General features: G+C 40.1%; 3 protein-coding genes across 10 annotated transcripts in view; 1 reads left to right on the top strand and 2 right to left on the bottom strand.

The window, feature by feature from the left end:
• Positions 1-8,297: 8,297 nt before the first annotated feature.
• Positions 8,298-16,741, bottom strand: zbtb45 (zinc finger and BTB domain containing 45). 2 transcript variants are annotated; one of them, XM_076884613.1, is made up of 6 exons: positions 16,498-16,741; positions 14,013-15,359; positions 13,506-13,640; positions 11,042-11,182; positions 9,087-9,360; positions 8,298-8,746 (listed from the first exon to the last, which is right to left on the bottom strand). In XM_076884613.1, the coding sequence occupies exons 2-6, from the start codon at positions 15,069-15,071 to the stop codon at positions 8,328-8,330; spliced, it is 2,028 nt and encodes a 675-aa protein (XP_076740728.1). In that variant the 5' UTR covers positions 15,072-15,359; positions 16,498-16,741; the 3' UTR covers positions 8,298-8,327. The 2 variants fall into 2 exon arrangements, with proteins under 2 accessions (XP_076740728.1, XP_004571877.2); XM_004571820.4 differs by having other exon boundaries at positions 14,013-15,362.
• The window catches only part of myom2a (myomesin 2a), a 54,427-nt gene continuing 43,097 nt past the window's right edge, over positions 15,822-27,151 (top strand). For 4 of the 7 annotated variants that reach the window (XM_076884612.1, XM_076884605.1, XM_076884606.1 and 1 more), the window contains exons 1-2: positions 15,865-15,908; positions 16,533-16,593. In XM_076884612.1, coding sequence (XP_076740727.1) covers positions 15,897-15,908; positions 16,533-16,593 — 73 coding nt within the window. In that variant the 5' untranslated portion in view covers positions 15,865-15,896. Of the gene's footprint in view, positions 15,909-16,532; positions 16,594-21,880; positions 22,014-24,940; positions 24,978-27,151 lie in introns of those variants that run through there. The other 3 variants (XM_076884611.1, XM_076884610.1, XM_076884608.1) reach the window with 3 other exon arrangements.
• LOC101482510 (hexokinase-1) lies at positions 19,902-24,711 on the bottom strand. The gene is given in 7 exon segments (XM_076885077.1): positions 19,902-20,907; positions 21,700-21,933; positions 23,182-23,337; positions 23,564-23,628; positions 23,630-23,703; positions 23,978-24,077; positions 24,700-24,711. Coding segments are annotated over 7 exon segments (792 nt in total). The 3' UTR covers positions 19,902-20,756.

The raw sequence follows: 27,151 nt of genomic DNA on the forward strand, positions 1-27,151 counted from the left end.
TTTGATTGCGTCCAACTTTTGTTTTGTCCATCTGCAAGCACTCTGAAAAACACTTCTTTAGGGGTCTGTGAGCAAAGTTAATCAGTAACATCTGTTGTCTTCCCCTTGCGACCCCATAGTGGGCTTTTCTATGCCGACACTGTTGGCTACTGCCAGAAGTTGAAAGTGTCTCCCTGGAGATGAGAGAGGGGGCCCTATTCATAAAAAACAATACCCCTACGCTAGATTTACCACTCCTGTTTCTCCTCCTAAAGACCAAGTCAGGTAATTCACGGCTCTGAAATTCACCTACTGGACCACTTTAGGTTTGGTTTTCAAACCTTGACTTCCTGTTGCCAGAGAAAAAGCTATTAAAAAACAAACAAACAGCAAAGTTCGGTCACATCTGAACATAAAAGTCATACAGTATAAAATCAGTTCCTCGGAGTTCTCTTTCTTAATTGCCCCACAAAGATACAGATTGTGTTTGGACACAAATAACTGTAAATCATCAGGGCGGTAGAGTTTGTCCTTTGGAGGGGTTTATAAACCCACGGCCTTATGGGAACAGACTTCAGCAGACAATGATGGAATTGACAATGGGGCACACAAAAGGCCACCCTTGGGAGAACCTGCGTGTCCCTCGGCATGCTGGGAGAAAGAGAGTAACAGGAACAGATGTTGTTGAGTAACAGATGCCTTCTGGCCAGAGTTCAGCCACAACCAGCCAGACCTTCAAAGGAGCAGCAGTAAAAGGAAAAAAAAAAACGATTATCTATGGGCCTTCAAGAAACAACAGCTTTTGCATTGTCTTCCTTTCTGATAAATTTGTTGGGATTTTTGAGAAATGGGCAACACAAGAGAGAACCTAAGAGGACTTTTGTGCACAGTGAGGAATACAAAGACACTACAGCACTCAATCAGCAGCCTGAGAAATTCAATGTTTTCATATTTAGCTTCAGCTATGTAAAACTCACAGAGCAAGAGTGATAAAGCCTTATAAAAAAGAAACAATTTAAACTAAAAACACGTTTTTAAACTGAGCAACCACAGTGATACACCAGTGTCTTTCTGAAGACATACTTATTATTATTTTATCCCCTGCTGAATATGTAAATTTGCCCACTTCCAAAGACATGAAAAGTCTCTAACTTTTATGACAGTTTCATTTTAATGGAGAGAGACAGAATATCGACCACAACCCCCCAAAACGCATTACATAAAAGCTTTAAATTGATTTTCTATAAACTGACGTCTTGAGATTGGCAGCTCCATAGTCTTAATGTGATTCTTCTTTAGCCACTCCTTTGTTGCTTTGGGTCATTGTTATGGTTGAAGACTCATCCACAACCCACCTTCAGTGTTCTGACTGAGAGAAGGAGCTTCTCATCCAAGACCTTATGGCACATGGCCCCATCCATTGGCTCTTTGATACTGTGAAGTCATCCTGTGTCCTTAGCAGAAAAATAGCCCCACTTCTTCCAGTTTCATGCTTAATGGTGGGGATGGTGTTTTTTTTTGGATCATACTCAGCATTCCTCTCCACCACAAACACAGCTGGTCCAGTTAACACTAAAGAGCATGATCTTGGTTTTAGTGGACCAGAACACTTTCTCCCAAGTCTTCTCTGAATCATTTACGTTTTCACAGTCTTAAGACAGCCATGGTCACTTCTTGAGCAGCAGACCTTGTGAGTGCTGCAAGATTTAAATCTTTTATGGTGCAGTGTGTTACCAGTGGTGTTGTTAGACTGTGGTCCTGTTGTCAGATCACTAACAAGCCAAACCACGCCATGTGGTTTTGGGCTGATCCACCACCTTTGCCATGATCATTCTCACGTAGCATGGAACTGAAAGCAACTAACAGTCATTTTTTTCCTTCCCAAATCATTGCTTCAACAATTTTCACCTTCGCACAAAGCATGCTGACGCTCATTTAGCCCTGTACAGGTCTACAGTCTTGTCCCTGACATCATCTGACAGCTTTTTGGTCTTGCCCATGGTGGTGGACTGGAAGAAACTGACTCTGTAGACAGGTGTGTTTTATACACATAAAGAGCTGAAAACAGGGGTGCCTATAATTAATGGTTTAATTGCAATCCCTGCACACAGGCAATCTGTGGGACCCATTATTCCGGCTTGGTTGTAAGGAATCAAATACTTTTTTCACTCGATAACATGCAAATCAGTGAATATCTTTTCTGTAATGTGTTTTCTCCCCTAAATTTTTGGTTGATATTCAGTCTCTCTCCATTAAAATAAAATGACCTTAAGAATTAAAGACTTACAAAATTACAAACTCTGAAAACGAATCTCAGATTTGAGGACAAAAACCGATATGGCCATCAGTGAATGCACTGTTATTAGCTGATATACTTACATTTGATAAAAGGTTCACGGTTGCTTTATTTATACGCAAAGGTAAATTTGCTTTACAGAAAAATTATAGCAATTTGGCATCCCTTCACAACCTTTTTGTATCCCTAAAAACAGGCTTTTCACCTCATTTCCAGCGCTTCTGGAGTTGAGCTGTGCGACATAATGACAATAAATATATAGTTGTGATCAGAGGTTTATATACACACACCATGGGAATGAAAGTCATGGTAGTTTAAGATTTTTAATGATTTCTTAGAACTGTTGTTTTTCCTGAAATTACTGTACAGCACACATCTTTAATGACTTTAATAAAGAATAATTCAGTGCAGAAGTTTGAATTTATTTGGGATTCTCTCTAAAGGTAGGGTCAAAAGTATCCATACAAGCTCAAATATGTACAGACACCCCAACTAATATTTAGTAAAATGTCATTTCACTGAAAAGGATTCAACTGTATGAAGTTCTTTGAGTGCTCAGATAGAATAGAAAAGCACTAATAGAACAAGACCAGTTACCATTTGCCTGCTTCATTCATGTGTTTTTGTTCCTGTTGGAACACTCGGCTGTGGTGTTTCAAAGTTCATAAACACCAAATAAATACCAACTGATAAAACATAATCTGTCAAGTGTAACAGTTGTAGGATTTTTTTCATGCTATGAGGGTGGGTTTATTTAAGCAAAAGCACAATTCTATATTTTGCTTCCAACGAGTCAGACTTTCTTGCAGTTTTAAATTTGCGTTGAGCAGAAGTTCACTAGACCTTGTGGAGATCTTTCAAAATGTTCTTCTTTGGACATTGGCTGATTATGCACCTGATCATTTTTAGAGAACTGCATTTTTGCGTTATCTTATGGAACAAATTTGAAATATATTTATATTGAAATATATATGAAGGATGTCCCGACAGGGAAAATTGACTCTTCAGCCACTTCTGTTCAGCTCCGATAAAATCCATGCAGGGAGGGGTGGGACGTTGTTTTTTGATGGGTACACCATGTGGCCAATCACGAATCAAAGAAAGCAAGCGGTACAGGCCAAGTACACCGAGCGATAGAGAAACAAGGAGCCGGATTTAAGTCCAAGCATGTCGGGTGAAAGGGAAGAAATGAGCGAAAACAGAAAAGGAGCACCAACTGGCTCCATTTTAGTGATATTAGAAACTAAAGATGAGTGTAAATTTGTAAAATGAAAATATGCTTCAGAGCGGGGTCAACAAGAAGAAACTTGCACAGATGTTTAAGAACCATTCACCAGTCTGTGCAGCCTGAGGAGAGTTTACCCTCTCTCCTCCAGCTGCCATCCACTGGCCCTGGAAAAGTGTCCTGTTCGACTCTGCAGCATCCACCTTCTTTCAAAAAACTTCTGAAAAATCAAACCAAGACATGTACATTTATTCCAAAACAAATGACCCCAGACAAACGTGTTGACGAGGAGCTGGCTGACATGACGTTTAGTTATTTACTTGTTAAGGACAAAAGATTTCAAAGTTTTGTCCAGGGCTTAAGCTCCATGTATTCTTCGAAGCAGCAGTAAGTGCATAAAAATACATCACAATGAATAAAGCAAGCAAGCAATTCACAGTTGCTAAATTAGGCTAAAACTGAAGATACAGAGTGATACTCAATGAAGAGCCAGGACACCATCGTCCCATTCCACCATCGAGGGGGGTCACACAAAATACCAAGAGATAACTGTGCTTTCACAATAATGGCCTCTAATGATCTCAGCACCTGAATGTACAATGTCCGATCAGGGACAGTTTATAAATATATTAAATATATGTCTTTATATATTCTTTAACGTTAATAGTTTATCACAAACTGATTTTTAATTTCACATGATTGTTGGGTTTTTCTCTGTATCTATGAAGCGCCTTGAGGTGACTTTTGTTGTGATTTGGCGCTATATAAATAAAATTGAATTGAATTAATTGGAGATTTGAATGGAAGAAGAGTTTTGCATCTACGGGTTGTATGATTTACACTGTGTGATGAGCAGTGCTGGATGGGTAAAAATACCAACATCAAACGGCAGCTTTGATGCCTCGTGTTTCAAAGAGAACTGAGGGCGTGTGCAAAATAAGAATTGTATATCTATATTTGCCCACAAGACATGCGCAGATACAAACACGCATTTAGGGTTAAAAAAAAGAAGGAGTTAAAAAAAAGTTATTTTTAAGAAATTGAGATCCACAAAGAGCAGCTGGCCCAGAGCCATAGAAGACTTTTTATTTGGAGAAAGAAATCTTTGAAATCACTCATTTTTAAAATTCAATTAATTCATCGAGTACGACATCTAAGTTCTCAGAAAAAGTTAAAATCATGCCTTTAGTCTTTTTATACATAAAAGATGTAGTTTTACAATGACAAGTAACTTTTTTTTTTATAAAATGACTTTTTCTTCTTCTGACATATTTAGCTTCTGTTAAAGAAATAATGTAGAAAAAACAATTATCATCCCTCTCAATAAAACGAAAGTACAGAAAACAAAAAAGGCATAACACAGTACGATACAATGCGCTGACATGGCTTCAAAGCACACATAATACAGTACTGTACAAGGGTCCGCCTCAGACAAAATGCACCAAAACCACTTTCACTGCTGAGGATTGATCAAACCTCAGAAACAGCTCAATACTGCTTATTTACCAAACCCAGACCACAGCGTGGTGTTGGCATCTATCAAATGAGGTAAAGATTTCCAAAAAAGCACCAATGTTTTGGCGTTAACATTTATACACACTAATATATATATATATATATATATATATATATATATATATATATATATATATATATATATATATATATATATATATATATATATATATATATATATATATAGCTTATAACCAACAGGCAGTTGGAGGAGTTTCAGTCCAGCATCTCTTCTTCTATCCACAACACTGGAGAAACTATGTACTGAGTCTGCAAATTCACTTGCAATGTTCAGAAGCCAATGAACACATGCTGCCAGGACTGTTCTGTGTAAATAAGCAGTCGTTTTACACATTTATGTGGGACATTTCATGTCAATATTTATAGTGAAGCCTAGGCAGAAAGGATCCAAATCTGTATCTTTCCTGGATTCACTTTTTTAAAAGACGTCTACATTAAAGAGATTTTTTTAAATGTCAAATTATCTAATCACTTGCAAAGTTCTCAAGCTCAAAATGTCTCACTTTTGAGAGGTTCACTTATAAAATCATGTCAATTAGAAGGCTCTTACAAAGCTTAAGTAAACTACTGAATATCATATAATGCTTCAGCTAACAAACATTGAGGAAAATGAGCAAAAAGCAGGAACACATAAGGTCTTTTTATGTACCTTTAAGGTACTGAAAAAGAAAACAAAAACAATCTCGGGCCAAATATTTTAGGGGACAGCAACATTAGGTCTAAGTAACATGATGTGCAAACTTAACTGTGCATAGAGATCAAATCCTAATAAATATTAATGTGATAATTAATATTATCACTAGTTCGACTTGGTCAAAACTTGAAGGGGTGATTGTACAGTTTTATGATTAATTTAGTCTTACTAAAACATCAAAAGTTGTTTGTTTTTTTTTGTTTTTTTTTTATAGTGCTGTAAGAAAAGCTTTTATTTTTTTAAGCAACAAACACTTCCCATTTATTATCAACCAGAGCCCCAAAAGACAAACAAAACCAAACACTTAATAAAAATCCTGATAATGGTCACTGATTTGTCATTGATATTCATCCAAGTTTAACTTCCTCTGAATGGCTCTTTCGCTTTTAGGTTGTTTTTTTTCTGCCTTATTTTTGCATCAAAGAATCACATGAGCGACAAATAACAAACTGAGCGTTATAGTGATGTACAGGAATTTTACACATAAGTACTTTAGCAAGCTTTTAAAAAGTATATGGATCTATCTTAGCTTTAGTTTTCACTGTTTCTTCGTTTGATGTAGCTTAAAAGATGTGAAGCATAATGCCTGTCTTTGGACCACCGAGGTAATTGTAGGTGTGTGTGTGTGTGTGCGTGTCTGTGTGTAAAACATGCTGAAATGTTTAGCAAACATTTCAAATGAGTAACTAGTGTCCCTCTGAGCCATCGGGGGCTCGTTCTGGTTCGAGGTATATGATCCTGGTGCCGACCGGTGGCGCCTGTGGAAAATGTTACAAAGCGGTCTGATGGATGATGGTGAATTTCATTCACACTGCTGTGCATCATACAACCCGCCTCTTCCTCCCTCCCCCATTCCCTGCTGTATTCTCACTCTTCTCGGACTATTTTCCTTCTTCCTCGATTCATTCATCAGCACGCTTCTTTGTCATCAAAGGTTGCTCCTGAATAGTGCCGGGCTCCATTCACATTCAATTCAATTAACTCAGTAAGTGTATTCTTTTTTTTCAAGTTTAAATACGCAAAACTCAAAACCGGGTGAAAAAAAGAGGCGCTGAGGGTGTTTTGAAAGTAAAAGGCAAGCAAAATGTTTTGCTAAAGAGAATGCGCCCATGTGTACGTTACTCCTGAGAACTGATGTGAGAACCATAAACTTCAGCTGCTGAACAACACGTAATCAACACTTAATTCTTTATATTTAAATCAACATCAGTGCTCTTAAATTGTTTAAATTATTATTTTTTCTATTATTGTCCAACTTGATCTAAAGTAATGCACTAAACCAAACCATAAATGTAGAAGTTACAGGTAAAAAATTATTCTATATAAAACTATATAGAAAGTCAGTGTTGGCTTTGATGAAAAAAAAAACAAAACAAAAACATTACCACCACAAAAGGTAGTTAAACAGTAGAGAAAGAAGTGATAATTCTCTGAATATTGCTTGCAAATAACTTTAACTGTTCCTTGCAAGAACTGTTATACATGCTAGCATAGCTAAATGTGGCTAATGCTATCATTAGCTTTTAATATTAAACAATAGCTAATAGCTAAAAATAGCTAATGGAATTGTGAAAACTTTTAAATGATCATTTAAAACAAATAAGAAAAAAAGACGAAACTGAGACTGTATTTATCTGTTAGCTTCTATGCTAAAGTGCTAGCTAAACCTCTACTAGCCGTCTGCATTGGGTTAGCTTCTCCTACTCTGTGCTCACATGTAGCACATTCACTGTTTTCTAACAATTTACTACTCAAATTTTCCCTTTTCTGTAATATTGACTTTATAGTGACACATTTAAATACTAAATTAAAAAAAAAACCCTCAAGCACTTTTCCAATCTGCTGCTTCAAAGATTCTACGTATAGAATCATCCTCATTGGACAACCACATTGGGTTATGGTTACATGCTTATGTTTTGGTAATTTGCATGAACTGACACAAACTTCATTTAAATGAATTGAAAGTGAATGAAACCTGGTAAACTCACCGACCGACCTATCCTTCCCTGTTTCCCTAACTTGCATCTCCTTAAAACTCCAAATGTTAGTCCACTCCCACCCTCACCTCCACTTAGAAAAAAAAAAAGAAACGCTACAACTTTCCTTAGCCTCACCCACTCCCAAACCCTGCTCAGTTTTCCTAACCTCTTTGGTGACTCTCTGGTCTTTTCAAAACAGGGCTCCTACACAAGTCTCAGTTATTACACAAAAGAAGAAACATGGCTATTCAACAAGGCATGATTATCGTGACATTGCTCTATAAGCTTATGGTTAGTCCTCACAGGAACTGATGTGACAACACGAATTACAGCTACGACTAGGTCAAACAGGTTTCTAGAAAATGACTTTTTTTCCAGCCAGATTTTCCCATAATATCTGTGCTATTCAAAAATACCCGTAAGAGTACTTTTTTTTTTTTTTCTTAAAAGGCGTTCCAGTCCTGTGTAGGAGCCCTGACTGAAAATGGTATTAAGCTAAAATGGCGCTCTTTCCATCAGAACAAAAGATCAACAAGGCTGTTAGGAGCAAATTGTTGATTCAAGGAATGGGATCATAACCCCCCCCCCCCCCCCCCCCCCCTTCCTTCCCCCCTCTCTCTAGGTGGAGGAAGCTCCGTGGCTCTGCATGTTGGCCATACTGCCAACCATGCCAGCCGCGCCAGCCATACCTGAGTGCCCTCCCATAGCTGGAGGGCTGTGCTTGGTAGGTGAGGTCATGTCGGCTCCACGCCCCTGGCCTTGACCTGGGGTCTGCGGGGCGTGGTGGGCGTGCTGCAGGGCATGGCGCTCCAGCAAGGTACGGTGAGTAAAGGCCCGGTGGCACACGTTGCACTGGAAGGTGCGCTCGGCACGGTGGGTGCGCATGTGCACATTTAGCGAGCTTTTCTGGGTGAAACGCTTGCCGCACATGGTGCACTGGAAGGCCCTGACACCAGTGTGCACCACCATGTGTTTGAGGAGGTAGTCCCGCAGGGAGAAGGAGCGCCAGCAGATGGAGCACTGATGAGGTTTCTGACCTGTGGAGCCAGGCATGTGCAGAAGCACGCTTATAAAACCATCCCCAAGAACAGTCTTGCCAATACAAGTGAATCATTTTCTGTTTGCCTTTTGTTCATATAAAAATACTTATTTTACAGTTCTTTTAATACGATACAAAGAATTCTGGGATAGAAACATGTCTATTCATTCGAGAGATTATCCTGAAATACAAGTCTCTACCTTTATGCTGACCTCAATGGCAGGTGATAATGAGGTGAATGCTGGAATACTGCATACGTAACTATGCAATTAATCTTTGTCCTCTTCACACTTGTGTAACATACATGCAGCTGATCAATTACTGTGACATGAACGTACCGGAGTGGATGAACATGTGCTTGCTGTAGTTCTTCCTGGAACGTAAAGATTTGCCACAGTGCGTGCAGTCGAACGAGGTCTCAGATCCCTGGGAGGAAGGTGAGGGCCCTGCGGAGCAGGAAGAGGTGGAGGGTGGCGGAGCTGGGGTCATCGGTGCTGGGGGTGGAGCCTGCTGACTGGGCTCTGTCCCCGCCATGGTGTCAATCCCACCCATGGGCCCGCCCACATAGAACGGAGCTGGCTGCGACTGGCTCACTGGGTACTGGAACAGAAGCTGTGAAGAAACATGATACAGACAATTTGCTCTGGATGAACATTTCCGAACACAATCGATAATATTTAGAACTAATTAACTACATATACCCCTAATAAAAACAATAGCTGGTGCATTTCAGTAATGACCACCATCCTACCAAGTGTGGCAGGACAAAAGCAGATCTAAACAAAATAACAGCAGGTTTTACACACGTGCTTCTCTCTGGACACCGTGCACGAGAGAGGAATAGTCAGCTGAAACAGAATCAGTGTTGATTTGCCCAGCAGAACTCAGGTAAAGCACAGGATCTGACTACTATCTAACCCACAAAAAGGTTAGATAGTGTGAATGCGCATTTTTTTCTTATTTGTTTATTTCTCCTTTTTAAAACCTCTGTAAGTCACGTTTGCACGACTCATTTGAAACTACTCCTCCCCAGATATTGCACCTTGGAAGCTCCACTCCTATACACATATGCAATAAATCCATCTTCAAAAATATCCGTGTCCACGCCTTCCAGCCACAAAACACACCATGCCTCTTTGGAAAACACACAGTCATTTCTTAAATGCCTAAAGAGAGCGTTGTGCTAGCACAGACCATCAGTAAATATGGTACAAATCGTTTGACAGGTGTGCGTTTCCATTTGCCAATTTAAGGAGCTGACATGTGACTGAACCCATCATCATCAGAATTTTGAGAAGGCCTGATTTGAGCATATATATGTAGAAATGGTATGTTACAGTCTGGTATGTTATGCTGTTTCATTTTCTTTTTTACTTTTTTTGTTGCATTCTTGAAAAAAATAATAAAAAAATCATTGTCTATGCAGGCCATTTCTGCATTTTCATTTTCAAAGTCAGCACACCCGTCAATCAAAGTGTGTAGGCTGAAGCTTGAAAAAGATATACAGCCCATCACACTAAATTGAAGCTTTTATTTGTGTTTCTGTTGTTCTGTGTTGGTTGAGTATGTGTGTGTGTTTTTTCTTAGTGCTGCATTGCGTTAAAATGTACTCTCCGTCAATCATCTCACTTCCTGCCTCAATGCAAACATCATTTAATAAGATTAGTGCTTCACATTTAAGGCGCTTCAATTTTCACAATTCAATTATTTTGTAACTTTTGCAATTGCAATCATGTATTTATATATGAAATGTGGAGGAGCAATTATTATTTTCATTAACAATTAAGTTGCTCATTATTTCCTCATTTAACTGCATAATTGTTTACTCAGAAAACGGTGAACAGATTCATTCTAGGTTTGCACTCATTTTGTTTTTAGTTCTAACATACATACAAAAGGTGTTTCATTAGAATCAAGAATAAAAACATTTATACATTTTTTCTGAATACATGCACATTCCAGTGAAAATGAAAGGTGCACTCAGGGCTTAATTCGTGATGTTAGTAAGGTAAGGCTTAACAACTTGCACATATAAAACATGTTCCCCACTAGAGAGTATAACACAGTTTTTAAAAATGCTGTAAATAAAACAATTAGTGCATGTCCAGCCAATTTTAAGCTGAAACTCTGACCACAACCTGCTCTTGACCAGGTTATGAGTTCAGCATAAGTTGCCATAAAAAAAAGCCACTTTGGTGATACAGAAAGCTCTGACTTTGAGCTCGACAGAGCTCACTAATCCATTAATCTTACTTCCCAGTACACCCCTCGTGAATTTGACTGAAGCACTGACCTGGTTGTTGATGGCCTGGGTGGTTGGAGGTGGAGTCAGTGGTTTATTGACCCTTCCTCTGGGGTTAAAAGCCATGGCTTGAGGGGGCTCACTCTGGGGCCAAAAACTCTCTGAAAACACGCCCTGCTCATCATAGAAATCCTGAAACACAAAAACAAACATAGATTTAAAAAAACAAAACTAAACTAAAACAAACAAAAGAACAAGCTAAAAAAAAGACTATTTAACATGAGAAATTTTGCTTGTTTTGCCATCAGTTCAAGGGTCGGATGGTTCACATCTCCGCAGCTCTGCAGACAGCACATATCATCAAAGGAATGTAAAAGCAAACCTAAAATTAGACTTCTGGTCATCTATACGGGCATATAGCTCAACTAAAAGACATTCCTTTATGCCATTGGTTTGAAGGAAACAAGATTATCTTTTTCATGTAACACACATTATGCAACTAAAAAAGACTTTCTGTGTAGGCAAACTACATCCCTCATTACCTAAATATACAGCCAGTTTTCTTTATATTGTTTATAAGTCTACCATGTTACAGCTGCAGGCGAGCAGATGCTGACACGATATCGTACATTACAGTCCAACCAGTCATAGAATGACTGTCAGCAGCAGTTTCACTGAAAGTAGTTAGACCTGGCTGGGAAGATGATCCACCTCAATGTAAAGAAGCACGAAATGCCAACATGAGTCATACCAGTAGTAACTTTCTGTTTGTCTGAGAGGCTGATCGAGTTTCACATGCTACTTAGGTGGTCTGGTATCTTCTTATCTGTGTTGATACATGTTGTGTGATGATGCAATAGTGTCATGCATTACAGTTTCCAGTAACTAGTGCCAAATGTTTAAACCAGTAATGTCAATGCTGGGATTTCAATAATTTGCACTTGCAGCCCATAATTTCATTGTACATGTGAGTACTATTCTAGTCTGTTTGTCCCGGCCATGATTTTCTTAAAGTGGAAAATACCCAAACTGTTGTTACTAAATCTGAGTAATAATAATAGAAATAACATAGTGGAATATATGTTTTGATTTTACGAGAGTCAGACATGTGTATGGATTTGGGGTAGACTGAACAGAAGAGCATCCAGAGCTGTTAACAACCTGGGTGCATCCTGTAACGGTACCATAGCACACACAGTGAGGGTAACACGGTAGACAGAGAAGTCAAACATTAACACTACTTCTAGTAAAAGGAAGTGAAGAACTGCACTAGCACTAGTACTGCTAACCTACTTAAAACAGACAGTCTTACACATACTGGAAGTTCTTCAAGAAACTCCACTGCACAGGCTTTATTTACGTCCTTGCAGAGAACAGGCCCATCTGCAGATTTTTATCACTGAATTTGAGATATCGGACCAAGATGACCTTTGAATATATTGGATATATAGTTGATTTTTCTTAAAAATGTGGGATCAGACATCATTTACAACTGATGACTAGCAATAACACCTCCAGGTGGCGTGTGGCCGACTGAAGCATTTTTGCACGCATTCTAGGGCTGTGGCCAAATATTCTACTATTCAGATATTTGTTCATTGGGTATGCATGTATATCTCAGCTTGCTAACCACATCTATCACACTCACTGCAGTTATCGTCATGCTTTGGTTCCCGCTATTGTTGCAGAAATTTAAGCACTTTCCATACTCATATTTTTATCCTCCTGCTTTGCAACAACATCTTGCTCGAATGGAACAGGAACAGCTCTCTCGCTCTGCTCTGTTCACTGGGTGAGCAAGCAGGGAGCGTTCAGAGTGGCAGGGAGCAGCGGTGCACTGTGCAAGAGGAAAAAAGTAGGAGAGCTTCTCCAGATTCAAACTTTCTCTCTGAACGCTCATCTTACATGTAAACATGGCTACAATCACAGCAGAGCAATTGCCTTTTAACCGTCATAGACATGAGGAGGACAAATAAGAAAAATAATGTCTGCAGGGATGAAAGCAAGAGCCCGTTTCACACATTGCTCAAAGACAAGATTATATTATTCAAGCAATGTTGGGTTAAGTGACGATCACATGCTGTGACTTTGACTAAACTGAGTAGATGATTTTATCTCCAAACGTGACAATCTGCAGCAAAACTGACAAGCAGGGCTGAATCTTTCTGACTGTGTGGCAGATGTTCCTTGTGTAGACTGCAGGGTACAGCAGGCTGCGGCATAAATCTGCTCCACCACGTTTTCCCGTCTACTTATTTCAGGACTTCTGGCACAAATGCTGAGTTTGAATGTACTACAATAAGGCCTTTCTAAGCCAAAACGGAAGATAATGTACCTAAATATTTCTCTAAAAAAATCAAAGACCATCACTTCACAACTGCAATATGTGTAATACTCTGAATGCCATGCTTCTCCTTGCATAGTAGATAAATTATTGAAACATTCAGCGCAGGTGAGCTGGGTTGTTTTTTTTTCTTCATTTTAGTTTTTTTTATTCACTTCTGAGTTAACATACCTGTCCAAAGCTTGCCATGGATTCCTGGGAGCCCTCCTGCTCTTGATCTCGTCTCCCATCCTCCAAGGCATAGACAGTCCTATCTGCATCCTGTACACTTTCATCCTTCACCACTACTCCCTCTCCTCCCAGCACCTAGGGAGAAAAAAAGACAGGTCCATTTCAATTTCAAGTAGTAAAGAAATACCTTTAGATCAGTATTGGAGCTAAAAAGCAACAAAAAGTCTATAAGAGCAACCAATGCCCCAGCTACAGCCCCTTCAAGCAGGTTCTGATAAGTTGAATAACCTACAGTCAATATGCAGAAGTCCATAGATTATCAACAAGGCAATTACTGCTGAAGTTTAGGCGAGAGATCCAACTGTGAAAAGTGCAGAAACATCTCAGCGATATACGCCAATGCAGTGTGAGAAGAGGGAAAAGCATAAAAAGAAAGAAAACGAAAACGTTGCAGCTCTGCATGCCTGAAAACTGTAACCATAGCAACCATTCCCCTTATCCCCCTACCTGGAGTCTTAGCGGCTGCCTCTGCTTGCGGCTGTGGCTCGCCCCCCTGTCTCTATCTCCATCTCTTCCCCTGTCTCTCCCATCCAAGTCCTCCTCTTCGCTGTATCGGTCTATCCCCACAAGGTCATCAGAGAGGTCAGTTGTGTTGCCGCGGAGGCTGTCCCTGCCAATGCTGTCCACACTGGCCACACCGGAGCTGCAGCCCGCTGAGAGGTTCCCTGTGCTACTTGTGCTGGCTCCATTGGCTGTCTGTGCCAACAGGTCTCGGAGCTTGTACCTTACGTCCTGAGTACAGCTTGAGCTCTGCTTCATGAGGACTGCACCTCCCCCGGTGCCCATCGCGTCACCACCACACATGGCACCGGGGCCCATGTCTCCAAGTGCCATCAGGCTTACAGTGTTAGCTTGATCCATTGGGCCTGGGCCGCTATCACTGACGCTAACGTTGGCACCCCCTAACCCACCGGCCATGTTACCACCTCCACATTCAGCCATGAAATTAGAGAAGTTGGCGTAACCCCCACCCCCACTAACAGAACAGCTTCCACTGCTGCCACTCTCTCTCCCTTTCCCCCCGCCACGCTCCTCTTGTTTAGGGAGGACCCCTCCAAGCATTCCTCCTCCAGCAGCAGCAGCTGCGGCGGCCGCTGCTGCTGCACTTGCTGCCCCTGCCGCTGCCTTCCTCTGAGAGATGATCTGAGTGCACTCATCAATGACCGTCTTAATTTGCAGGATGCTGGCAGCAGTGAGGATGCACAGGGCCTGTGACTGCAGCACTACCAGCGAGCCACTGTACATGAAGTCTACAAGCTGCTTCACGGTTTCAGCGGGCACCAGCGGCGGAACAGAGATTTCAGAATGACCGAGCAGCAACTTGTCCTGGAAGAAGGGGCTACCAGCTGCCAGAACGCAGGCGTGAGCACGCAGGGAGGCATCATGTATTCGCACGGTCACATCGCAGAAGAGGCCCTCACGCCGTTGTGTGCGAAGGGCTTCCAGCACTGATTGGCTGGAGTTGTGGAGGTGGATGTAGTGCACGGTCTCTGTGCCGGACACCATGGCAGGAGGAGGCGAGTCACTGGGAACCGGATGGGAGTGGGGGTGGGGGAGGGGGGGTAGGTGTCTGGGGTTTTGCGTCAGCTTGAGGGATAAGGAGGACAGGGAGGGAAATGGATACAGTGCATGGGCCACGGTGGGGCCGTGTCCTCTCAAACAGTCATGAGTCTGATGAATGTTTACAAACTGCTTCTCTGATATGCCTAAAGGTATGAGGAGCTGCCTTCGATGTCCTGAGTGTGGGCAATGTCAAGTGGCTGTTTCCACCAGAACGTTAACCTCTGTTAAAACCTGCTGAAATAAACCATAACAAAAACAATTATACACTAAGCACTTATAAAGTTTTCAGTAGTGCAAAAACACTACTGTGTTTATATATACATATATACATAATATATGTATGTCAAAAATGTTAATTTATTCAATTGCAACTCAAATATAAAAAATACAGAACTTGTCTTTACATTAGATTAATCAAAATTAACATTCTTTGTTTGGGGGTTGAACAAAGAGGAACCTGAATTGTTTTCCTAAAAGTCGTTGAATGGAATGCCCCTTTTTCTTATTTTCTAAAACCTTTGCAGATAGTAATAAGAATTTCATGATTTAAAATAAATCATTCACAAATTATACTAATAATCCTCAACTCTACCCCTTAATTATATTGTTCTCAGTGACTCGTTTCGTGTTGGAACTAGTTAATCCAGCCGTAACGAAAGGTGGCTGAGTAACAATTGAGCAGCTAATAATCCATCATCAAATTAGTCGCGTGCATCATCTGGCACACCTGTTTTGGTCAACCGACAGCACGTGCCGTGCGCGAGTCCAATGGTTCCCCGGGTCAGTATATGTGGTTATCTTGCACAGTAGGTGGCCGGTAATGCAACATCAGAGTTAATTACACCGTTGATTGAGCTAAACAGGCGCAGGAATAGCGAGGCAAAATGGGTGGATAATTAATAGCACTTGTTACCTAAATGTGTAACTAATAGCTCGATTAAATTGATGACTGACCAGCTAACGTTCCCTCCAGCTACAAGCGAGCAGGTTAAGAGCGGCGAGCTAACGTTAACTACCGTTAGCTGTTGATATTAGCCGCTCGAGTCTCACACGGAAATCTGCACAATTTTATACATGCAAAAAAAGCTTCGACGCCCAATAAAACACAAAAGTGGAGCACTGAATATAACAGCAACTGGCAACGTTTCTAGCATAACATATAAGCAGCAATCAAATCTCGCCCCCACGCGCAAATAGAATGCTAACCTGGCTAGTTTACTAGCTTGCGTTAGCTAGCGAAAAATTAGTAAAGTTAGCATGTCAGCAGCTAACGGGCTACCACCCTTTTCTGCACAAAGCTTCTTAAGGCTATACCTACGTGTTTTACTGTGACACTGTCATTGCATGCTATTTAATCACGACTACTTACAATGAAAAATACAGTGACAGTTCGGTTCTTGGTAGTTTCAGGCAGATGGATGCAGCAGGAAGCCCTCAAATAACGTACCCAACCTGATGAGAGCTGGTAACAAACACACATGCACGCAGTTGCACACACACGCATATACACACATACAGAAAGGGATATGGAGTTTCTCTTGTATAACGCAAGCTACACGAGCGGCAACTGCTAATGTACATGCACCACTTCTATGGTATTAATTATAGGCTTGTGCATCTAAAAACGTAGGACAAATACCTGCAGACAAAGTCTAGATACAAGAGGATCTTCAACATACCTGTACACGCCTAAATAGCTTCGAGGAAATGCAAACACTCAATTGTTTAAACTCTTTAATTCTTCCCAAGCTTGTCATATGGCAAAAGAGGAAACTAATGCAAAATTTTAAATGAATTATATTCGGCAAGCACAACAATAGCAACAATATAATACAGACAAATATACAAATCACAGGAGCATAGATTTTCAAGTTAACTTTTATAGTAAGTTGTTTAAATATTGCGATTTCTTACGGTTTCTATGAGCATGTATCTGAGGGCATTTGTACAACAAGAATTCCACTTACCTGACTTAATCCCAGTAAGAAAGGCAACATGCTTGTTGAAGTTGGTGGGGCAAGATTCTTAGATCAGCCTTAATGCAGTGCTGCATGCTCAAGAATGTTCGTCATGCAGTAAATGCTTGCATGAAATGGGAGAAAAAAAGGTCAGTATCTGAACTTTTCTCTGGGTTTAAAAGCCATGTGGGTACCAGGTTCCAGTTGAAAAGTCCTAACCCTTCCCAATCACATTACATTGGCCTTGATGACAATGAGGTCAAGGAAAGGTGTAAAGGAGAGTTTATATAAAACAGAACAGCCAGTGGGACAATAGTTCAGCCCCCACCACCACCTAATCATGAGTGGCAAACTTGAATACAAAATGATGATATAATGTAATAAATATGCGCTATATATTAGACATATAATCCAAAAATTGTGGTGTGAAAAAAACCCATTCACAAATACTCATAGGTTGTGAGACACCTTAAAAATGCTATAGATGACAGATAAAAGGTCAGCGATAGATTGTCTCCATGTAGCGCATTGTTTTGAACTTGTCTGTACCCTTCCTGATTTTTGCCCATGATATCTATAAACCATCACAAGTTATCTGATGTAAAGGAACTCTTTGTGCCTTTTTAAAATAAACAAACCATGATTCTGAAAAGCAAACTATAGAATTTCATGAGAAAGTGGTGGTATTATTAAATATCTAGAATAGAATAGAATAGAATTCAACTTCATTGTCATTGCACATGTCACAGGTACAAGGCAACGAAATGCAGTTTGCATCCATCCAGAAGTGCTTTAGCCATGATATAGATATATTACAAATATATATTAGCAATAATATAGATATGTGAGTATATTACAGAAATGGGTCTATTATGGTATGTTATAATGTACACGGTATGAAGTATGTTATAAATATGCTATTACTATAAGTATGTACAGGCTGTAGTGAGTACAAGCTATGTACAGGCTATGAACAGGATATAAATATGAAAAACTATACAGAATATGAAATAAATAACTTTACAGAAATCTGAGATATACAGTTATACAGAAATGTGAACTATGCAGATAATAAACAGTTGTAGTTTTAAAATTTATCGTATTGTACAGAATGATTATTTACACAGAATTATACAGTAGTGCAGTTAAGATGTGGATAATTTCTACAGAGGCTATATAAAGTGCTAGTGGTTTTGAGTGGTGGTTCAGTCCATGTTATTATTGTGTGTTTGAGGGTACAGTTGTCCATTGTGTGTGTAGGTGGTTGTGGGTGTGTGTATGTCCAGTCCATGTGTTAACGTGGGTCAGATGTCAGGAGGCAGAGTTCAGGAGTCTGACAGCTGTGGGGAAGAAGCTGTTCCGGTACCTGGTGGTCTTAGTCCGGAGGCTCCTGTAGCGCCTCCCAGAGGGCATGAGGGTGAAGAGTCCATGTGATGGGTGACTGGGGTCTTTGATGATTTTCCCAGCCCTTTTCAGACACCGCTTCCTGTAGATGTCCTTTATGGCAGGAAGTGGTGCTCCGGCGATGCGCTGGGCAGTTTTCACAACCCTCTGCAACGCCTTCCGGTCCGAGGCAGAGCAGTTCCTGTACCAGACTGTTATACAGTTGGTCAGGATGCTCTCGATGGTGCAACAATAGAAGTTCACCAGGATGTCTGAGGACAGGTGGTTCTTCCTCAGAGTCCTCAAGAAGAAGAGGCGCTGGTGAGCCTTCTTGACCAGCTTGGAGCAGTTGGTTGTCCAGGTGAGATCCTCGGAGATGTGGACTCCCAGGAACTTGAAGCTGCTCACACGCTCCACAGCCGTCCCGTTAATGTAGATGGGTGGATGTGGGTCAGCATTTCTCCTGTAGTCCACGATGAGCTCCTTGGTCTTCTCGGTGTTAAGCAGCAGGTTGTTTGTGTCGCACCACTCAGCCAGACGATCCACCTACTCCCCGTAGGCGGCCTCATCGTTGTCACTGATGAGGCCAATCACCGTGGTGTCATCTGCAAACTTAATGATGGTGTTAGAACCACCGGCAGGTCTGCAGGCATGGGTGAAGAGGGAGTAGAGGAAAGGGCTCATCACACAGCCTTGTGGTACACCAGTGTTCATTGTGATTGTACATGAGCAGTGGTTATCCAGCCGGACATGTTGGGGGCGGTTGGTCAGGAAGTCCAATAACCATTTGCACATGAGGGAACTGATGCCCAGGTCTGTCAGTTTCCTGATGAGTTGTGAGGGGTGGATTGTATTGAATGCTGAACTGAAGTCTATAAACAGCATTCTGGCGTAGGTGTTGTTGTTGTCCAATTGTGAGAGGACAGAGTGCAGTGCGATGGAGACTGCATCCTCTGTGCTCCTGTTCTGGTGGTATGCGAATTGGTGGGGGTCCAGGGTGGGGGGGGGGAGACAGGATTTGAAGTGTCTAGTCAACTATCTAGTCAAGATAGTTGATAATTACCAAGCTATGGCACAGGCACAGCCCTTCCTTTGTATCAGATGAATGGTGAACTTAATGCACTTTTTATGTGTCAGCTTGTTACCAACTTCACCATCTGCATTTCCAGTTCTGCCCCGCTTGACAGCTAAAGAATGAGACACAGGTTTTACTCCACAACAAAATATAATTTAATGAATTAGCTTTTTACTGTGTCAATCACAAATCTATAATGATGTTAAAAAAAATAGAGCAAAAGAAAGAAAATGATCCGGTACCCTCCTTTGTGTTGATGTAAGGCATGCAGTCTCCATAGAGCTTTGGACATTGAAGCTACAGGTCATACAGTGAGACACACTGACACTCAGCTACAAATACACACAAAAGCGCTCATTATGTCCACTCTTCTTGGGGCCCAATAAACATTTATTGTTTGCACATACAATGAGTAGAAGTGGTATAAATCACAACACCAAAAGTTTAATAGTTTACGAATAGCAATAGGATGGGCTAACACTTCTCTGGGGATTTTTCTACCTTGTCCACTCTTGAGGAATAATGGTATGGTGATGCAGGAATATTTGAATATGTGAATTACACTGACAGTTACACAGAAAGGGGTTAGTAGACAAACACGTTGTGTGAGCATGTAGCACACAAAATGAGGGAGATTTTAACAGCCGTGACTCTTGCATTCAAACCTTTGCAACGAGCCCTTTTGAAACTGGTTTTTCTCAACCAAAGGAGCCTGTAAAAACAATCGGCTTCATTCAGCTTCAAGAAGGTCCTTCATATGGGAAGTTACATTGACGTGTTGCTGCTGTAACTTTCATATAAAAAGTGCAGACATTTACTTGTGTCTATGGTGCAAAAATCTTGATGACCTCTGGGATTCAAATTGGCCCGAGCTATATAAATACAATTATATATCTGGCTTCATATAAAAATAAAACTAGTAGTACACAAATATTGCACACCTAAGGGAGTTTAGATTTGTCAGGTTATTGACAAGCTATTGAGGAAAATGTACAAACACGGAAATAATAAACCATCTGGTGCAGTATAAATAAATATTTAGATACTGAGTTTTAATTCTCTGCATGCAGTATATCTCTCTGGCTGTAGGTGGACCAAGTTGGGCACAGGTGGAGTCACGGCTGCCAAGGGGAAATGGATGTAGGCTGTGCGGTGCGTGAAGGTCATGGTGGAGCAGCAGGTAGTTCTTGTGGACAATTGGGACAGAGCTGCTCAGTGTTGCTGGGCATCCAGCTCCCTCTGGCGGCAGCCCACAGCAGTGATGAGGGCAGCTCCCTTACCGCTGCCGTCCTCAGACAGCAGGAAGTTGACATCACATTTGGGGGCGAGTTCCTTCACAGTTTGTTGGAAGATCCGAGAAAAACTGAAGAAAAGAGAGCAAGAGGAAACTGTGGTTATGAGGCAGCTTGCTACTGAACTTGAAATGACAGTTGCTTTCCAGCATAGGTGACAGACATACATATTATTCAAACTTTACAACTAGAAGCAGCACAGAGTTGTGTGAGGAGGTTCATTCGGGCCTATCGAGAGGGTGTGGACTTGGAGGTAAAAGAGGTCCTCTGGATTTTTATTGGTGCAGTTATCTCCTAATTTGTAACCCCAGTTACAAGAGTCCATCAGTAGTCCCCTCGACAAACAACCAAATGAAGATGTTAGCCTTGAGGTACTTTTTCATAAAATTATCTTTTATATAAAAAACTGGTATAGTTGTAATTTGTCCTCACAAAGAATCACAAGTGGTAGCAGATCAAAGTGTTTTAAGGCTAAGAGATGTAGACAGATTGTACATTTAGTTGATTTATAACATACTAATACTTGGCTATTTATGGGTTGTAATATGTTTATTACAGTTTCTGCTGTTTTTATTCTGGACATCTGCAAACGTACAATTTGCTTTATCTTTTCAATGTCTAACATGCATTATTTAATGTCAAAAAAAGACCAGTATATTTGTTGACTATAGGTCCTTCAGCACTTTTTGAATGTTTTTCCATCCTAGTGACTGAATAAATAATTCAGTGCTACTGTAAGGCCAGTGAGTTTGGTAATCTTGGGTAATTCTTTGCAGACTGATGAAATACAGTAACATTTTAAAATGAACGGGTCTCCTTTCACACAAACATGCCCTCTATTGTGTTCCTATCCCAGCTCTTACTGTGGGTGCAGCTTGTAGAGTGTGCCATCCACACCCACTGTAACATCCAGGTGGTCCAGTCTTCTGTTCTCACGGATCTTGTCCACCACTGCAGCCATTCCAGCTCCGCACAGTTGAGCTGCTCGGCGGGACACTGTGCCGCACACCTCCTTGACGATAATACTGTCATCACAGGTGCTGTCGAGCCCCAGCTGCTGCAGGATCGCTCTGACCTGCAGCAAGGCCAGACGATCGCTGTGGAGAGAGGTGGGAGGGGGGAGAGTCAGAGGTCAGGAGAGTCATTGGATACCTCACAGCTGTTCCCAGAGACTAAGGTAGGCTTAAACAGCACATAAGCTCAAGTGCTCACATCCCCCTTCCTTCATCATTCCTAGGTGTGGTGACTCATTAAAAACTGCTTTTTGCTGAATACTTCAGCTTAATCCCATGTTTTCATGCTGGTATACTATTAATTTCCCAGCATTTTGCATGTTTAAGCCGCAGGCTTTATATAAACACAGATACTTTACAGTACTACTAACTCTTTCTAGCTTTCTGGTATTCACCATTTTCTTCTTAACTTCCGTTTTCATTTATTTCGCTACAGTATGAAAATTAGTCTGCATCAGACAAATTACTTTTTTAACCTCTGTATGGTTATGCAGGTATTCTGTAGGGGCAGAACATTAAAAACTGTCCCACACAATAATATTGTAGCTAAAAAACTAAGTACAAACTAAGTGCATTTTTTGTCTGAGGTGTATTATAGACTACTTCTTATGTGCTATTAGCTTTATCTGATATTCTGATCTTCTAAATTCACAAGATAGATAATATATAATATTCTGTAAAAGTCAGTGGAGCCTATGCCTGCTAGGAGGTGTATAAAGCAAACAGTGTTCTGTGTAAAGTTATATAAGTTATATAATTAAATTTTATACTTTTGTAGTTATTAAATGCAAAATACTTCTGGTGCTAAACTTTTATTTGAATTAACTTGTGATGTTTGATAAGAGTGGTAAATGTAAATGTACCAAACTCACTTTTCTGTCTCCTGGCTTGACATCTGTGCGCAACTTTGTAAACTTTACACATTTGTCAGAATATCCATGTCATAGCATAGATCACCTAGAGCATAACAGGTGGCTGCATTCAGTAACAGTTCTATGAGAGAAGAAACTGATCTTTTTTTATTTAAGCAACTGATCCCTCTAATGTTGAAAATCAGTCCAAACCGGCAGTGGTTGAAGACTGTAACCACAACTTATGTGCTCTTTATCTTCTAATTGAAGAAATTGAATGTTGTGTTTGAATTGAATGCTCAAAAACATAGTTGGGGTGAATTTTACCTTTAAATAGGACAGACTATTTTTTAGACGCCACAATTCTGTAATGTCTGCTCCTGGATAAACAGTTTGTATATAATGATTGTTTGATAGCATTAAAACAGCCCTAACCAATAATTGCAAAAAAAATAATGTTAGTGTGAAATGATTCACCCACCTTTCTATCTGTGACAGAAACTTTGTCTCAAAGATGCCCCTGGTCTTAAGTGTCTCTGAGATTTGTCCCCGGAACAGGAAGCCACGCTTGGTCAGATCAATCAAAATCTGCCGTACAATCTCACCAAGATACATTCCACTGCACATCTTCTCATATCTGTGATGCAAAAGAATTAACACAGCTGTGTCAGTAAGCTGTAAAGATGCTCTCTTAACTAGAGATACCATTTGTTTTCTTTTTTTCCCTTTAAATATATTTTTCTGTTTGCTCTTTGATCCAGTATTACTGAACAGGCCAAGATGTTGAGGGGAGAGTATAGCACTGTGGCAGGTGTTGCTATTTTGTTATTTGTGAAATAGTTGGGTACTAGCTGCATCCTAACCTTTGTTTGCCTTCGTTGAGTGAGTTCTCATCCACTGCCTGGTCGTATGTTGTCCTGATGTCATCCAGACAGCCATTGTCTCCAAATGCCCCCCACTCCATATTGACACACATCCGACCCTCGGTACCCGGCACTATCTCAATGTTCTTCATTTCTTCCATATAACAAGCATTGCTGCCCGTTCCTGAGTGTATACACAGCCAGGGCTGTTACATCTAAAAAGAACTACCAAATTTCTTTTCTAACTGTAGATTAGTATTGGGCTAAGGTGCAAAATAACACAAAAGTAGTTTTGCTTAATAAAATAAATACATAAACATATCATTTTGTTGTATGGATATTTACTTACATCTTTCATACCTTGCAAGATAATTGTAGAAAAAATATTTTTGTTATAGGTTGTGTGTCACTCACCTGCGATCAGTCCCACCTCACATGTGGGCTCCTCATATGCACAGGTCATCATCGTCCCCACTGTGTCATTCACTATGGCTACCACATCCAGCTCAAACTCCTACAAACATCACAAGAATTATTGTTTACACATCAAAGTACAACAATATTACATGCACGTATAATGCAGTAAGAACTTGTGTATGCTTTCCATGTTATAGACAAATTTCAATTAAAAAAATCTGTCGTGCAAAAAATCAGTTGTGTCCAGAATGCCCAGAATATATTCATTACATTTTTAATTCACATACTCATGATACTGAAGTGTTTACATCCGGTTACTTATATTAATAGCCATATAGATTTTTTTCCCTGCAGTCTAAAGAAAAGCAGGTAGCTGCTGTTGCTTAAGACTTTTCCAAGATGATGTTAAAGCAGCGTTAAGTCCATGTTTTTCACTAAACATTGCTGGATGGTTGTTTTGACAGATGAATCAATATCACACCTGGCAACATCTTAAATGCCACACTGAGCACAATGCGGTTAACCCACACTCCTAGACAGGCGAAACAACAAACTACACAAGCAGTTTCAAAGAGCTGTAAGGTTCAGGAGCTCTGCCAGACCTCTGCTCTTAGCTGCATGTCTTCTGGGTGTTATTGCATGCTATAAGGACAGTAAACAGGTCCAGGCTCGTACCGCTTTACCTGTTAGTTAATGATTTACCTTTGGTTAATACTTACTGGATTCTCCATCTAAAAAAATAAAATTAATATGTGAAACCGAAAAGTGGCAACATGTGGATATTAGGAATTTTCTAGATATAACAGTGACACTCAACTGTATTCATAAAAATGTAATTTATTAGAGAGAGTAATTAGTCATATTTGTTGTTCTGTTGTAGGTTTATACAGTACGAGGTGGGGTTAAGTGCGTTTATGCTGAAACTGCAAAATTGCAGTTCACAGCAAAGATGCCTGTATGCTGGGATTAGCAGCTATGTGGTCATGTGACGTGGATGGTGAGTGAATATATGATGTGCAATCTTCTTTACTACTAAGGATTTACTATAAGGTTTTTAATGAGGTGGTCTGTTAGGTTACATATCCAGATTCTTTCCCTTCCTTATTCTGTAATGTTTTTATGAAACAAAGTTTAAATTATGAGATTTTAAACGACCAAAATAACAAAAGTTCTCTAAATAGTGGGTAGATAAGTGAATATAAAAAAAAAAACAGTTAAGCTCTAAAATAGCTGAATTTCATTATTTAAAAGACACTGCTTTGAGGGGCTCATTGAAGGCAAGCATTTATTTGCTCAGAGTGCTGTCAGTCAGAACCTGGACAGCACTTTTAACCCTCGGATGGTCATAGTCAAAAAAGGGACCCTTTTGGGTCCCTTTTTTGACTATGACCATCCGAGGGTTAAAGAAGCAACAATATGAGGGACAAACTGTGCCTACATTATACAGGATGCAAAGGTGCAGCTTACACAAACCCTTTTTTATCTCACCAAATATCCCATGCAAAGACTGCTGTGACAAAACAAATTTCCCACGTGTGGGACTAATAAAGGTTATCTTATCTTATCTTATCTTATTGTTTTGCTGTTCTTTGTAACAATAACCAAGCAGCAGTCAGAGGTATAAAATATACACTTATGTCTATTAAATTTGGGATCATTTTAACAATACTGAATGAAACCATTTTACTGGTTTTAGGGTATTTTAGGTTTTATATCTTTTAGGATATATTTTGACTAAATGATGCATATTTTTTAGTAGCAAACTTTTCACAATAATGGCATCTTTGGGCTTTCTGTCAAATCCAGTGGATTAACTAGTGTTCGTGTTGTTGTGACCAAACTGGTCTGTGATTACCTCTTTCCTTTTGATTGCTTCCCGAAGAAGCTCCACTACATCTTCACCCTCACAGTCTGTGGCCTTGAAGCCTTTGGTCCATGTTACAAGGATGCCCTGAAGATAACAAAACAATAAGTAATGATTTAAATTATAATAATGTTTAATTTGACTGAATAACATTTCACAATTCTCTAAACATGACAGAAAAACGACTTATTAACCAAGTATGTGTCCATTACATGTGTACGTTACATTGTACATTATGCTTTGCCTTCTTGGTAATTTGGTTGTAGCTGGATTGAAAGCAACGTAAAGTTTTTGCTTTGAGGAAAAAGGGAACATACTGCATCCAGGCTGGTCTGATGGCAGGGGAACGAAAAAGTGAAACCCAGTGGGAGTCGAGCACTTTTCATTCCCATGTAGTCCAGGAAATCAGAGATGCAGTGCACAATGTGATCAAAAAGCTGGAAAGAGACATCATATAGAAAGAAAAGGTCAGGACTGCTAATGGCTTTTGGTGTTTTTTTTTTCATGTGAGTTACAAAGATTCTTTATGGCACCAATGCAGGTTTGGATTTGGATAGTTGCATGTTTCAAATGGATTTTGTTGTAGCTAGAAATTAAGATGGAAAAGAGAAGAAATTGCTATAAATGTCTATAAATGTTTAATCTGTTTTCATGGAATAAGCAGTTTTTAAAGACTGAGAATTATTTAAACATGATTATTGTTCCTGTTTCCTGCAACAAATACGCAAAACTGATCGGTACCTCTTCCCCTGTGCCCTGCATGACTTCTATGGGAATGGCATAGATTTTGTTATGCATCTCCACTGATCGTCTTTTCCCACTGCGAATCTTGACCAGAAGCACGCGGAAGTTCGTTCCGCCAAGGTCCAGAGCAAGGAAATCACCATTTTCTGTTAAAAAAAGCCAAAGAAATGAGCATGAGAAGGCACAAAACATATTTCTACAACCACTGAATAAGTTTTATCTGTTGTACTGGTTATAATTTAGAATAAATATTGTTCTCTCTATGGTTAAAAAACTTGAAAATAGCAATTATATTTGACTGCCAGGTACAGAGAATTAGGGACAAAATATAAGGCACAGAATTATTGGCTTTTAAATCTTAAAGTATTTGTCTAAATGTTAACCTTCATGTATTAATTGCCATTAGGCATCACAGATAAGTAGTGCTAGTTTATCAAGGTGAGGCCAACGTTTACTCGTGTGTGCTTCTGTGTCTGGTAATTCACCTATTTTCAGAAAACCTTTTGAAAGAAACACATAGATCTAGGAAACGTCAGCTGTGTCTTCAGTCAGCATAAACTGAC

This window comes from Maylandia zebra, linkage group LG6 (genome assembly GCF_041146795.1).
Source record: "Maylandia zebra isolate NMK-2024a linkage group LG6, Mzebra_GT3a, whole genome shotgun sequence".
Classification (NCBI taxonomy): Eukaryota; Metazoa; Chordata; class Actinopteri; order Cichliformes; family Cichlidae; genus Maylandia; species Maylandia zebra.

Bases quoted from the DNA above. Each gene is read 5' to 3' on its own strand.
- zbtb45 (XM_076884613.1), bottom strand. From the start codon at position 15,071: ATGGTGTCCGGCACAGAGACCGTGCACTACATCCACCTCCACAACTCC. The intron at 13,641-14,012 runs GTAGGGGGATAA...TTTTCTCCCTAG, and splicing joins GGCAGCCGCTAAGACTCCAG to GTGCTGGGAGGAGAGGGAGT. The intron at 11,183-13,505 runs GTATGTTAACTC...TTTGTGTTTCAG, and splicing joins CCATGGCAAGCTTTGGACAG to GATTTCTATGATGAGCAGGG.